The sequence below is a fragment of the Branchiostoma floridae genome, chromosome 19, assembly GCF_000003815.2.
Source record: "Branchiostoma floridae strain S238N-H82 chromosome 19, Bfl_VNyyK, whole genome shotgun sequence".
Lineage (NCBI taxonomy): Eukaryota > Metazoa > Chordata > Leptocardii > Amphioxiformes > Branchiostomatidae > Branchiostoma > Branchiostoma floridae.
The window spans coordinates 10864344-10879924 of NC_049997.1; the positions used below are offsets into that span (position 1 = coordinate 10864344).

Consider the following 15581-nt stretch of genomic DNA (forward strand, 5'->3'; position numbering starts at 1 on the left):
TCTTGCGTACGGTGAACTAAATCATACTTTATATCACACGATGCAAACATTTCTATGTAAAAGGCACGAACACATTCATGATACGATTTATAGTTTTATTGCAGTTGTCTGCACGAAGTATAATACAGGTATGACAAACAGTACACGGTTAAAATGCGTTGACAACCAGGATTCTGTGTATATCTACGAACTTCAACATATAAACCCAGTGTAAGTGTAACGCTAGTTCACCTTTATCCACGGGGTAACCTTTATCCGTTGTATATAAAATCAGAGTATTTAGGGATATCAAGTCGACAAACGGCTGTTTCCAACTGGAGTGCTATGAAAATATGGCAATTTCAAACCAAAGTCCGTCGACTAGATTCTCCTAAGTATCTTCTTTTTGAAAACAACGGATAAAGGTCACCATGTGGATAAAGGTGAACTACTGTTACAGCAAAACCGGACTGTATTCATCTAAGTATATAAGAACGTGTGTATATGTAACATGTTGTGTGCTAGTTTTACAATTGATTATCACTCAATAACATCAACTGAATATGTCAGCTGCAGTAATTAGATTTAGATTAAACGTTCCTCCATGTGTACATACATAATAGCATAGAATTTCATTGTCTTAAAATTAGAGATATCAGCATGATAACAAATATACAGCGATTTTCTTTTTCTTCTATTTATATGTTTCATTATGGATATCTGCTACTAGGCGTTTACTTAATCTGTATCATATAATCTGTTGACTAGTATTATGTCTATGATATATTGATATGATTCAACAGTATGATTCAACAGTGACTTTCATTTCCGACGGTACTGGACATATACTACAGTGACAGGTGGATTTTGTGCGTGTGGTACTACAAACAAACAAACAAACAAACAAACAAACAAAGAAGTGATAAGATTCCGGTCTAAGAGTATATACTCCATATCAGTAAAGTTTTAACGTTATCAGTGGAGTCCTGAGTTTACAGAACAGTTAGGGCATCGTCGTCGTTAACTTTAACTGAATAATTGGCTTTAACTTCGTTGTGTAGTTTCATGTCGCCATTTTCTATGCCGCCATTTTGTTGCTCAGCGAGTTCCAGACGCTCTTTGTCGTCATGTTCAGCTTCTGCGGCTTTTTCCTGGTCTCTCTTATCCCACAGGTCCTAGTGATGGTAAAAAAACATCGACTGTAATATATCCAATAGATACATACAAATGTTTGTAAAAATACCGCAAGGCGATCTGTTCAATGAGAGTTACTTTGAGAGTTCATTTGGCCGTATGGCCCTTCTTTTCTATAATTTGCTAAGCCTTTCTGTTGTCGGGGAAGTATATTTTCCCTAGCAACGGTTGTCATAGAAACACATTAGGCACTTTTGAAGAGTCAGAAAATTATAAATAAAACTCCTGCTGCTTGTGACTTACACAGACTTTTATTTTATTTGGACAATTGTTACTTAAAGGTGTGCTGCTTTGTTCTTACTTCATATTTGCCTAATTTGCATAAATTGGCACCAAGAGACATGGAGCCATGTTGTAACACCTGTACCAAAGAACACTCACTCACTCACTCACTCACTCACTCACTCACTCACTCACTCACTCACTCACTCACTCACTCACTCACTCATTCACGCATGCTCCGGGATGGAGCAATTTAAATGATCGTCAACTGCGTCATGTCTTTGACGTCCTAAAACTAGCAACTTTACAATAAAGTTGATGTAGGAGTACCTGTTCATCATGCCGGACCCCACAGTGCAGTTTCCTCAGACAACTCACACACACACACACACACGCGCGCGCGCGCGCGCACACACACACACACACAAACGGTGGTATAATGTAGGAGTACCTGTTCATCGTGCCGGACCCCACAGTGAAGTTTCCTCAGACAGCTTCCCGGACAGCAGCAGCAGACGATATCAAAGAACGGCGAGATCAGCCTGGGGTCGAGCTCAGCAGGGTCCTGCGCACCTGGGAACGAGAAAAGGGGTCACATGCCAGTAATAACATTACAATCCATCCGGAGGTTCTTAAGTTATACTGACCACAAATTTTCGGAAACCTGTCACACGCACACACACATGCACACGCACACACACACACACACACACAAACACACACACACACAGACGCACGAACACACAACACAGACGCACACATAAACATGAACACACACACACACACAGACACACAAACACACACACATACATACAACCACACACAACCACAAAGCACAAACATACACACACACACATACACACACACAGACTCACATACAGACACACATACAGACACACAGTCACACCGAAAACAATAAATCCATTGTTCATGGAGGAAATTTTGCCTACCGGTTATGAAGCTGACGATCAGTCCGACTATGAGGACGGACAGCACAGCGATGAGACTGTAGTAGAGGTAGGAGACGTTGTACAGCTCCGCTAGGGGCGGTCTGGGGAAACAAAAGAAGACGAGTTACTAAGCTGTAGTATCACAAATTTCCGCTAGGCGTCGCCTTAACCAGCACCTGGTAGTACCCCTGTTGATTTTGCTGTAACTCTATAACAATGTGCATTACAATTCATCCTAAACACAGTAATGTAAGAGCGTTTCAGCACCTGGACAGTTCAGCCCCTAGTCAGTCTGCGGAACAAGACATGCAAAGTTTGCTGTAATAACTTTGCATGTAGCACCACAAAATTCCGCTAGGCGTCGATCGTCTTCACTAACAGCCGATATTGTTGGTGATATACTTGGTATCAACTACGATTTATGGCATATGCGCAGAACATTTCGTTAATTAGGCAGTTCGGCCCTAGCCGATCAGGCACATATTCTAGGACGATTTGGGCTAGTAAGGGTTAGAATCAGAATCAGGGTTATTGTTATGTCTTCCGATTTCAATGTGTAACGTCAGAGGACATTACCTTTCAGGGACGTCAGACACAGCCTCTGTCGTGCTCCTAAATAATTCCGTTGCCATGGATACTGCTGACGTAGTGACGTTGGCTAAGGTCTCATTCAGGCGTTCACAGCCGGCGATGGAGACGGGCGGCCTGGGTACGATGGGTTTCCAGACCTGGGCGCCGATCCCCACCCAGAAGGTCATCACGAACCCCACCAGCATCCCTGCGTACGCTCCCTGGGGAGGTACAGAATAATGTCGATGAAGGTCCGTGAATAGTTTCATCAGGTTGGTACGTCACTGAAAAAGAGACTCTTTTTGCACAACCATTGTTTTATTCATACCGACGTTTCGGTGACCGTCTGTCACCTTCTTCAGGGCAGTTCTGACTGGTTCATATTGTACTGCAGGACAGGTGTCGCTGTGACCGCATCTGAACTGTGAGCAGCGACACCTGTCCTGCAGTACAATGCTGTGACCGCATCGGAACTGTGAGCAGCGACACCTGTCCTGCAGTACAATGTGAACCAGTCAGAATTGCCCTGAAGAAGGTGACAGACGGTCACCGAAACGTCGGTATGAATAAAACAATGGTTGTGTAAAAAGAGTCTCTTTATTCAATGTCGATGCCAAAGGTTAGGCATCCAAACATCATTGCTTCTGTTAGCATATATATCAAAGAACATATTCGTCGCCACCAGAGAAGAACTTTTTTCAAAATGGTGAACATACCTGTCCTTGGTGCTGAACACTAGCCACAAGTATATCAATAGTATTGGCCATCATACGTGACACAAACGCTGACACAAGATGTCCACGTGTATATAGTATTGACCGCCATACCTGTTATTGGTGCTGAACACCAGTGGCAAAAACATATTTTCATAGTACTCACCATCATGCCTGTCCTTGGTGCTGAACGCCGTCCATATACAACTATGCCTTACTCTCTGTTTAACTGGAACGAAATACTGCCACGGATAGTGCTTTACACAGAGTATCTGGAATATACAGTTAGGTTTACTATTCATAATATTGGCCATCATACCTGTCCTTGGTGCTGAACGCCGTCCATAGGCAACTATGCCTACTCTCTGTATTACTGGAAACAAATTCTGCCACGGATAGAGTTTTACTCATAGCAACTGGAATAAACAGCAAGGTCTATTTTTCATAGTATTGGCCGTCATATCTATCCTTGGTGATGAATTCCGTCCATATTAACTACGCCCTACTCTCTGTTTTACTGAAAACAAATTCTGCCACGGATAGAGCCTTACACATAGAAGCTGTAATATACAGATAATTTGAAAGTCCACTTACGATAGTGTTGGCCCACGGGAAGAACATGCCGAGAGTGAAAAGGCCGAGAAGGGGACCTCCAATCATCCCAAATATACTCAGCGCCGCCTGGATTAGGTCAATACGAAAATAAGTCACCAAAAAATTACGTTATTCTTAATATTCTCTGTTTCATGTCTTTATCTATTGAGATTTACCACATTTGATAATCGTTAGTCCCTATATCCGTACACAAACTAAAGTACCAACTTTTTTTCCCATCATTCATCTGATCCTTCTCAAGTTAAAAAGACCCGAAGCTTGTGTCAGGTGATCTGGATGGAAGTGTGACGTCAGCAACGGGTCGAAGATGCCCTTCAACTTGAGAAATATCAGAATGAATGACCGAGAGCTTGTTGACCGGGGGTTCCCTTTGGGTACGGAGAAAACGTTAAAAATATTCACTAATGATCGTCACAGATTGACTGTCAGTGAAATTTTGTCATTCTAAAATGTATTAGTCATCGATTTCACACATAAAAGATAAGAAAATGACCCTGTTTTCTGACAGAGTCCTCCCCAGAGGATGGAATAACGGACACCCTCCACTATACTCCTAGCCCAGCTCCACTATACTACTTTTGAAATTTAGTGTGTTTTTTCCCTATTTACTTGGTTAGTTTTGCTAAAATAAATGATTTTTGTGGCATCACTTTTCCAGTCGGCATTGTCTGCAAAAACTTGTGAATAGGCGTTGACAATAGTCGTTTTGCCACTTCACAACAAAGGAATCCCTATAGTGTATTATACTTGTAGTATTTGACACCTTCTGTCATTACAAAATGAGCCCAATTTCATGAAAGTGCAGCGCGTTGGTTCGGTTTGTTTTTGCCAGTCCCTCCACTATACTAAAAAATTCTGGGGAGAACCCTGCTTGATTATCACAAACACGACCCCACTTCAGATATGTACTGTACATCTGAGGACTAATGTTGTATCCAAACCTGTAGAACGGATCCTAGGTAGGAGGAAACCCACGCCATCAGCACCATCAAGCCGCCATAGATTGCCACTAGAGGAAAAAGAAGAAAACTGAAATATCGACACTCAGAGTAACCTGGAATCCAGTCTACCGTGGATTGGCCAGGCTACCTTCGGGACAGGAGGGTCTTTCCACCGCCTGGGTAATCTTTCACACCCGGTAGGAGTTTTGCACTGTGGGAGTTAAATTTGCGATTTCTGCGCCGAGAACTGTTCCCATTAGCTATTCGCCAGTCTACTACTGGCCGGCTAATTATCCCACTGGGCTAAAGTCTAACCACGTGAAAATCCTACCGGGTGTTACCGATTACCCCTGCGGCTGGGAGCTACACTGGCCCCGTACAAAGCCTGCACTAACTACGGTAGGCCGAGCCAGTAGTAGAGTGGATTCCAGGTTACACTCAGAGTGGCCTCAGTCGGATGCGAGGCGTCGATCCCGTGTAATGTTTAGCTCCATACATAGAAAGGTTTTTTTTTCTTCGCATAAACCGCCTTTTAGCGTAATATATCAGTTTTGTACCATAAGCATAAGCTTCGTAAGACCGGGCAATAAGGTTGCATCCACGTATACGGAAGGGCCACTATTCCTTTCCATATGTATAGCAGAGAAATAATATTGTGTAACACTAGTTCACCTTTATCAATCGGGTAATCTATATCCGTTGCTTTTTAAACATAGTTTTTTGAGGTATCAAGTCATAAATGTTGTTTTTTGAAATTGCAATATTTTTATAATATTGCAATTTGAAACCAAAGTCCGTCAACTTGATATTCCTGAATACCCTGTTTTTAAAAACAACGGATATAGGGTACCCTCGGATAAAGGTGAACTAGCGTTACATAAGAATACTTAGTACTTTGTAAAATCCTTACCGAGTACTTTGGTGATAATGGTATACTGCGCTTCTGTCAGGTTCTTCTTGTAGGGTTTGACGAAATCCTCCAGCGTGACGGCAGACAGGGAGTTCAGGCCTGAAGACATGGTACTGGAAAAGGGTAAAGAAGAATGAAGTGAAACTTTGTAATTGAATTAAGACCTTTATTGTTAATTTTTGCTCTAGCAAGCCGAGTAAATGTCACCGCAAAGACAGAGGTTACATTTAAAAGTAGCTCACTTCTTGATAATGGTGAAAATGTAGCTAGGATCGTTTGGGTTTGGCTATAGTCGGCTTGTAAAAACACATGAGAAATATATGACTTAACAAATAGTATCACTATCCACAAAACGTGTGTTGGTTGACCATATGCAATATCTCATAGTAGGACTGTATCCCAATAACCCTCTTAACGGTTACGACTTCACATACAAAGTGAAAAGCCCTCTCTCGTATACAGTCCTTGCCCAGACCATACTAAACATGTTCCGTCATGCTTCGTGGAACCACGTCTTTGGGACCTTCACCTTTGACATACCACCCATAATTCATATCGTTGTGCATGTGCAGTTAGAAACAGGTTATTGGTGAATTGCATAACTACGCCATCAACCGATCCGTGGTTGAACTGTTTATCCCATCCCTTGAGAAAAGCCGGAAACTTAATCACCGAGCAAATTTGTCAGTAGTACTACCAGTTGGATACTGCTTTCGTCCATTAGAATCCGTCTCATTCCACCGGCAAATCTGCTTGGAGATTAGGAAAACTAACCTTAGCGCGCCTGCGAAAACAGACGACACGAAAAGACCCGGGATGCCCGGTAGATAGCTGAGGGTCTCCATGACAGTAAACGGCATCATCTGAAAGTGATCAAAAACGCCCATTATCATCATCAAAGTGATAAACAGAGTGATAAACAATGACATAGAATGACGTTTACTTCACGACTAGCAATATTTGACCTCGAGTTCCTATGAAAGGATAAGAAAAAAAAATTGAAAAGGTTATCCCCTTTTTGCGGCCAAGAATTGTCACTTTCTTATATGGTCGCGTATTTGAAGAAGTCTCAAAGACCGGTACAGACCGCTAAGTTGTTAGTCCCTGTCACACAAGCGACGAGATTCGTCAGATCGCCAGAAGGTCACCGAATTCAGATGAAGACAAGGACAGCTTTTTAACCTTAAAATTGAAAATATCACATTCAACGGGGATCGCTCGGCCGATTTCTAAAAACCATGCGATGATTAAGAGGAGACCGGGCGTATTATTGCTGAGACATCATTTCTAAGAGACTCACAGACTCGTCGGACGATCAATTTGGCTGCTATGTGACAAGGGTTTTACCGCTATGTTTTCCATAACCTTGTCCGAAAATGTCGTTTGAGCTCGCATACCCGTCGTAGATCGATTCTGCTGTAACAGGGGCTTTACCACTATGTGTTATTCCCTCACCTGGTCGGATGTCTGGATGAACCCAGCAGTGATGGGGTCACAGTCGTAGTACCGAGCGTACATCACCAGTCCGCACATGGACGCCAGGGTCACGATCACAACCAGACCGAAACCGTTCAGGTACAAGGCGCTGGAAGTCAAACATAAGAATCCTACACACACGAAAATAACACCTAACTTTATCATGCTGGTACATAAAGCGAAGGGCACAACCCGCCTTACGTGCAAATACGTGCTACCTACGTGCTAAAACATGGGAAATCTTTTGGGATCCGTAAGTGATAAGTACCGCCTCCGTACGAACTCGTAGGAAATCCGACGGATTTTGGAGCACGCAGACACGCCGCAGTATTTTACGTGCAGGCAAAACTTTGTGTGCCATCGGGCTGCGGATTCGCCAAACCACCCACCCCAAGACCCCCACAGGGGTTTGATTTAGGAAAAATTCCTTGTTTCAATTTTAGATGAAAAACATATCATACGACGTATTTAACCACACAATGATTGCATAAACCTTTTCAGGTACAGGTACAGTTAAAAATCACGAAAGCTCTATAAAAGCTAAATGTTATGGTAAAGAAAGATATACAGTAGAACTGCGATTTAGATAAGAACCGTCAAATAAGAACAAAATGGCGGACTCACATTTGCGCACGTGACTTCTTCTCCACGCTGAGGTACCTCTGCACCTGGGACTGGTTCACACCAAATATGGCAACCCAGGTGAACAGCCCGCCAATCAGCACGCTCCACGTACTGTGACGTACTCTGGGGTCCGGGTCAAAGCTGGGACAAACGTTAGAGACTGTGAATACATGTACTTTAACAGAGGCTGGCGTGCGTAAAATAAGTCCTTAGATGTAGTGTGTATGTAAATTTCAAGGGGGGGGGGGGGGTTCGTATTGACTTTTTAAAGGTTTTTCAAAGAAACCAAGAAACTTTTGAAGGCTTTAAAAAATTAAACAAAGCCCAGACAACCCAATGTCAATCATGAATATAAAAACATGACGATATTTGAAAAACAGTTAGTTCACCTTTATCCGCGGGATAACCTATGCCCGTTGTTTGTTAAAAGCTGGGCATTTAGGGATATCAGGTCAACGACAACGGACGGTAGTTTCTAACTTCAATGAAATAACTGTCCGTTGACGGACATCACTAAATACCTAGTTTGTAAAAAAAACAACGGATATACGTTACCCCGTGGTTAATTGCAAACTAGAGTTAACAAACATTTTATCCCCCCTTACTTGAAGAATTCAACCCTCTCCCCTCTCTCTGCGATCCGCCAGATCTCAGCAAAGCCGCCTTCGTTGATGCTCCCCTGGATGATGACGGCGAGAAACCCCGCCAGCATCACACACACCTGGAACGTGTCGGTCCACATCACAGCCTTCATACCGCCCTGGAGTTAACGAAATAACGAGATGTCAAAACCGAACGTTCCGCTGCAGTACCGTAACAAGACGCTAGTAGCTGAAGGCGCCCCTGGATCATCACGGTGAGAAACCCCGCCAGCATCACACACACCTGGAACGTGTCGGTCCACATCACAGCCTTCATACCGCCCTGCGATGCACACAACAATCAACAAGCATGAAAGTCAACTCCACAAGCAATGGTTCGGTTCCGGCTGTTTTTGTGTGAAGCTAGGCGTTTTTATCGGGCTCTCAGTTTTGTGCCGTTTTCTTTATGTCTCGCAGCCATAAAGGCATATATGGCGACGAGACATAACGGCACAAAATAGAGAGCCCGATAAAAACACCTACTTACATAATTGAAATGATTAAAAAAAAACACGTCAAAAACAATCAGAGCCGATCCGGTTGGAATAATGGAATATCGGACACCATCATCAGGGTTAGAATGGCAGGACCTGCTTCTCGCTGCTGATGTAGGTGGCGCTGCAGCAGCGAGAATACCGTCCCAAACGTGTCTCAGTTTGTATCCCCCTCATCTCTGTTCATCTCTTTTACGGACAACGGATATAGGTTACCCCGCGGATAAAGGTGAACTAGTGTTAGAGGTACTCACTATGGTAGTGTAGAAAGTGCAGACGACTCCCAGTGATATCACAGCCACCCACACGTTGAGCCCGGTCACGGCTTGCAGGGCGAGGGAGGGCGCGTACAGCACTATCCCCATGTACATCACCTGTGTGCAAATACAGCAAGGTTTGAACTATTTGTATATATAATGACAGCCAGATACAACATTGTACAACAAAAATGCTGTGAGTTCGTATATACTTGTTTTAAAAAGAGGGAAGAGGCATGTAAACAATATTTTTAGTAATAGCATAGCTCTAGATATACTTTATCCAATTGTTTGATTGTAGCACTACCTGTAATAGTATCTAGTCTCTAGTATCCCATGCAATACTATTGAACCACATTAGCCCATGTGGGCAGGAACATGCAAATAAAGATCTCTAATCTAAATAATTGGCCTTCTTCTCGGCCTTATAAGAACGCTGGCTGTTATAGTTGGTGAGCGCTGATTTGCCATTTTCAACAAATGGACAACATAAATGTTGTGCAGGTCGTGTCAATAAACAAGTAAACAAACAAATATGTACAACTCACCATCTGACAGATGAATGTGAACGACCCCAGTCTTCTGATGCCGGGAGAGAACCTCCTCTCAAGGTACTACAGTAAACAAACAAACAAACAAACAGGTGAGGCAACAGGACACGAAAAACATCATCATCATTATCAATATCATCATTACTATCATTAACGATTACGTTAAAGAGAGACCAATGAAAGAAGACACACTGGACATAGTTATAGTTCTCATAAAACAGCACTTTCAGGAGTCCATACAGCAAGAACAAAAGAATGCTGCAGTTGGGGGCACGTAAGATAAATAAAGATATATACATGACAACTCTTTTAACAAATAACGTAGTCCAAACCCCAGTTAAAATCCAAACATATTGGGAAGAAATACTTGACATAATAATACCATGGAAACAAGTTTTTAGACTGATATACAAGACTACAATATGTCCGAGACTAAGATTTTTCCAATTTAGGATGTTACATAAATTTCTACCTACCAGAAAAATGTTATATATTTGGAAACTCTCGGACAGCCCTATTTGCATACACTGTGGAAATGAGCAAGAAGATACACTGCATCTATTTTGGGAATGTCCAAGAGTTTCCTAATTTTGGAGAGATGTTAAGAAATGGCACAAACGAGTATCGAGTGAACCATTACACATAGATTTAGCAAGTGTAATTTTGGGTGATCTAACAGTAAATTCCCCTAGGCTGAACAATACACTAATATTAATGGCAAAATTTTTTATTTACAAACAGCAAGAAAAACACCTATCATTAAACCTTTTTATCTCATATATTAAGACTTCTTACAAATTGGAATTTATAATAGCTTCCAGAAAGAACAAATTGGCAGTTCACTACAGTAAATGGGGAGAAATACTTCACATCATTTCTTAAACCCCTCTATTTTCTTTTTGTCTTTTGCTACTCTTGTGGTTTTGCATTATTCAATTATTTTCACTAGTATTTGAAGCGAAATGTTGTATTGATGGTTTCTTATGTGTCTGTACTTTATTTGAGATTATTCTTGTTTAAAGTTTACCATTAATTTACACTGATGTTACTTTTCTTATGTAAACGATACTACCTTATACTGCTGTATTAGTTTATTTGGTTGGTATTATTTTCTTCCCGCTGTAGTATTGTTATCTATTTTTGGATCCGTGGTTTATGTTTATGTTTTGTCTCAGTTATTGTCTCCATCTCTATTGTCATTATGTATTCTTCTGTTATTTCTGTTTATTTGAAATGCAATAAATATAAAAAAAAACAAAAAAAAAAGAATGCTGCATTCCAATGCCCAACCGAAGTGAGATTCCCATTTTTACATGAGTCGAGTGAGGAAAGTCGGGTAAAGCGCCTTTGTCAATGACACAATATCAGTAGTATGATAGAATTCGAACCCAGGACCAATTTTACAATACAGTAGAAGCCGGATAATCGCACAGCCTATTCGCCTGCGTATTTTGTGCAATTATCCGGGTGTTGCAAAAATTATCCAGCTTGACCGCACCGGCGGTTAAGGATTTGGGGATTCCAGAAGTGTTAACAGAAGTGTGCGTTAATCCGTAGTGCAATTAACTGGCTTCTACTGTAGTAGCCTTCGGGACGGACCACCCTGCAGTTAGCCGCGTTACGCCAGACGAACCCAAGACCCCAGCAAGGGTAAATCAACAATACAATGTACAGCCTTGTTCAAGTACAGCCATGACTAAGTACAGTACATACAGCACGATAACCTTTGCCCCAGAAAACGTGCCCGTGTTGCATTGTGCCATTTATAATACTAGTATTGCTGAACAAAGTAAAGGGTTAGTGTAAATACAACCCTTCACCTTGTGAGGAATCGTGGAACTTTTTGACGACGTTGCAGCTAGCGGTGGGGTCTGTTTTGGTCCCGTTATCTTTGCTATTATCCCATGTACGTAAAATAGAATTTGCACGATAAATCTCTGATTTGATTTTCCAATGATTGAATAAGTTACTATCAGATCAGTGTCACACTAAAACATAGATAATTTTTCAAAACTAATAGCAAAATATCAAGTACGACTTTTGAAAATGATGACTGATGAAGAGGAGAAGCTGTAAGAAAAATGAAAATTGTTTCATGGCCCCTAAAACATGAGGGAGAGAGAGAGAGACGAACATCTGCTTGGAGGTTATTGAGACAGTTTTGTCAGTATATTACTGGCAGCTACAAATATAATCGGACCTTCTTTGCATTTTGAAACAAAAAATGATATGTGTCGCTTCTTGACTGTACTGCTAAACAGCCCAGAGAGAGTGAGAGAGAGGGAGAGAGGGGCATAGATGGATAAAGATAAGCGTATGTAGATATAACGTCGTCTCTGAGCTGTCATTTTCCCAAGCTACGAATAACGTATGTAGATATAACGTTAGTTGGAGAGAGAGAGAGAGAGAGAGAGAGAGAGAGAGAGAGAGAGAGACGGAGACTATTATTAGATGTAAATATAGATATGTGTGTGAACTGTCAAGCGCTATTAGGAATTTTTTTCCATTGGCACTGGACTCCTCCCTCCTATCACACACACAGCACCCCTACCACCCCGTCAGAGTGACTTGCACATTCCTCGATGATAGTTGAATCTATACTTTGGACCTACACACATCGTCCTTTCATGATATGTCAACAAGAGAAGTCTTAAGGATATTCGGCATCGTCGTCAAGTCTACAAAAGACGCCATGCATGGAGACATGTACAGACAAGTTGACAAAAGGGGTGTAACCGGTAAGTAAGACAAGGCGTCTTTACTCTCACTGTAGTGTCATATGTTACCATTGAATTGTTTATGTCTAAAAAGATAAATGGGGCATTTAACACACAGTAGGAGACCGCCTACCGTCTGTAATAAATCAATCCAGTAATTACTTCCATGGAGGGAAGTAATTCTCTCTCTCTCTCTCTTTCTATCCCTCTCTCTCTCTCTGTCTCCCTCTCTCTCTCTCTCTCTCTCTCTCTCTCTCTCTCTCTCTCTCTCTCTCTCTCTCTTTATTTCCTTTTTTGTCGTACTTAGAAAATGAGGTTGTTATTATTGGACACATGATATATGATGTGAACATAGCACTTCAAACAGTCAAGGTCCTGTGTTTATTCTATTCATATCCGGTAGTGTTCTGTGCTGTTACATTTGCCCTGTGCTGTATCAACAGTGTGATACACTCTTTTGAAACATACATAACCTAAGCTCTCCAAGCAAAGTCTCGGCTCCGGTTGTATTTTACGCGTTTTGTTTTTCTTTTATTGTGTCCTGTTTTTTATTCTTGTTTGACAATAGGGCAAGAAGTAAAACAGGAAAAAATAGGAAGCCCGACAAAACGCCCCCAATCAGGTTTAAAAAGCAGCCGGAGTCGAACATCTGCTTGGAGAGTATTAAGACATTTTCTCCAGTTCCCCAGGCTACTACAAACAATCAACCTTCTTTATATAATGCAATTTTAAACAAAAAATTAGTATTCTATTATTGTTAAAGAACAGCGCTTAGCCCAGACTCATGAACGGAAGGACATATAGCTGTAGAATATTGATCTAAACTTGGTGTCAAAATATCTGTCAACAAGCGCCGCTGGTGTAGTGGTATCATGCAAGATTCCCATTCTTGCGACCCGGGTTCGATTCCCGGGCGGCGCAATGTTTTCCTTTTTTTTCTACCACTACTCCCGTTTGAGAACGGAACAGAGCTGTTGAGTTAACGGAGCAGTCTGTTGAGTTAACAAAAATGTCACACTTTTTAAAACAATGAATTGATAAAGACCTTTCTTGCACATTTTTGCCCAACATAGCTAAATATATGTCACGACAGAGACAGAACATACATAATAGTATCATAGACCTAGTCTAACACAGAAGTTCGTATATTCTTCTCACTACTTGGTAATGGTGAAAATTTAGAACTGTATGGGTTTCGCTATAGTCGGTTTGTCAAACCACATGAGAAATATGAATTTGTCAGTGCTACTCGTGTGTCAAAAGTAATGGAATCTACTTTTTATATAGCTAAATATATGAGTAAAGGGTTAATGCCCCGGCCCGAGGTGTATATGGTGAGATAATCCCTGGTCAGGTGCGATAACCACCGAATAAACCGATTTGCATCGACACTGGTGCCGGTGTCGATGCAAATCGACACCGGTGCCGGTGTCGATTCATTCTGAACAATCAGGGGAGCGATACCCACCTGCCTGGCCTGAATCTACGTGTTACGGCGTCATAACCAACGTGGTACGGGGCCTTCTGATTGGTCCGCGGCGCCTGGCTATATGATAATATGTCTATCATTAACATACATAGTACAATCAACAACGAAGTGCACTTCATCTAGATATTTTACTCTGTCTGAGGCACAAAGCTGATTGATTCTTTGTTCTACTAGTATATGAACGACAAGGTTATCTTTAAAAACCATGTCAATGTTGACTTTATAACCCCAGTCACACAGGAACGACCTACCTACAGGGGCGTTATTATTTAAGGACTGCTTTTAAATGCACTAAATGTTAACACTGTCAAGTAGCTAGGCGCCACGTCTTACACGCCTGTTACATAATGTCATACATAACACTATTGTAGAAGGTTAACATCCGGTGGGTGTGCTTATGCAATATTTACCGAACTTGGTGACCAATTACAGTTTAACAACAACGCCGAGTCGTATGGGGGGGGGGGGTAAAAATGGGGATTTTCAGTTCGTTATAACCGTCTAACGCCAGACTAGCTTTTGTCTTAAAAGCGGGTGTATTAACATCAATATTTACTGAACTTGGTGGTCAACTACAACGTTGAGTCTTGGGGGATAAAAGTGGGGATTTTCAATTCGCTGTTGATAAAAGCTCCTTGGTCATGAATTTTGTGGGCGTCTAAAGACGGAATAGCTTTAAATTTTTGTCAGACGAAATTCTGCCTAAAACAAGGAGAAACGAAGTCAATATTTGTCTTATTGTTGTTATTGTTGTTGTTTTTTTGTGTGTATTTTTTGGCTTTAAGTTGATATCAACGCCAAACAATAACAACACTACTTCTTTTTAGTCATGTAACCACACCCATACTGTCAAGGCCAATCGTCGTGCCGTCGGGTGTGGTGTAACTGGTAGAGCGTATGGCTCGGAATCTATAGGTGCTAAGTTCGATTTCCGCCGTGCCCCCGACGTTGTGTCCTTGGGAAAGGCACTTTATACGACCTTCCTCACTTACCCAGGTGTAAAAATGGGTACCTGACTTCGGTCGGGGAGGTAACTGTGTATGCGGGTGTACTGTATATGCGGTACTGTTGATATAAGTTACACAACTTGAGTGCTGTGCCACATACATTGTCGTCGTCTGTCCAAAAAGCAAATAGAAAAAGAAAGGCCAATCAAAAATAGCTTTCCACGTGTAATAATGGTCAGTTGTTTCCTTGGTGGAGAAAGCAATTGCTAAGTAGAACTTGTCATTTCTGAT

The 15581-nt window shown here is 41.7% G+C and overlaps 1 protein-coding gene and 1 non-coding gene across 2 annotated transcripts in view; one reads left to right on the forward strand and one right to left on the reverse strand.

The window, feature by feature from the left end:
• The window catches only part of LOC118406567 (sodium-coupled monocarboxylate transporter 1-like), a 20031-nt gene continuing 4450 nt past the window's right edge, over positions 1–15581 (reverse strand). Inside the window, exons 2-14 of the mRNA XM_035806666.1 lie at positions 10135–10200; positions 9584–9703; positions 8800–8954; positions 8195–8335; positions 7550–7679; positions 6869–6957; positions 6095–6207; positions 5185–5252; positions 4223–4309; positions 2922–3136; positions 2346–2446; positions 1847–1968; positions 1–1154 (exon numbers count right to left, since the gene is read on the reverse strand). Of these exons, the coding sequence (XP_035662559.1) occupies positions 972–1154; positions 1847–1968; positions 2346–2446; positions 2922–3136; positions 4223–4309; positions 5185–5252; positions 6095–6207; positions 6869–6957; positions 7550–7679; positions 8195–8335; positions 8800–8954; positions 9584–9703; positions 10135–10200 (1590 nt within the window). The 3' untranslated portion in view covers positions 1–971. The remainder of the gene's footprint in view (positions 1155–1846; positions 1969–2345; positions 2447–2921; positions 3137–4222; positions 4310–5184; positions 5253–6094; positions 6208–6868; positions 6958–7549; positions 7680–8194; positions 8336–8799; positions 8955–9583; positions 9704–10134; positions 10201–15581) is intronic.
• On the forward strand, positions 13705–13775 carry Trnag-ccc. The gene has a single exon. It is a non-coding gene; the product is annotated as a tRNA-Gly (tRNA).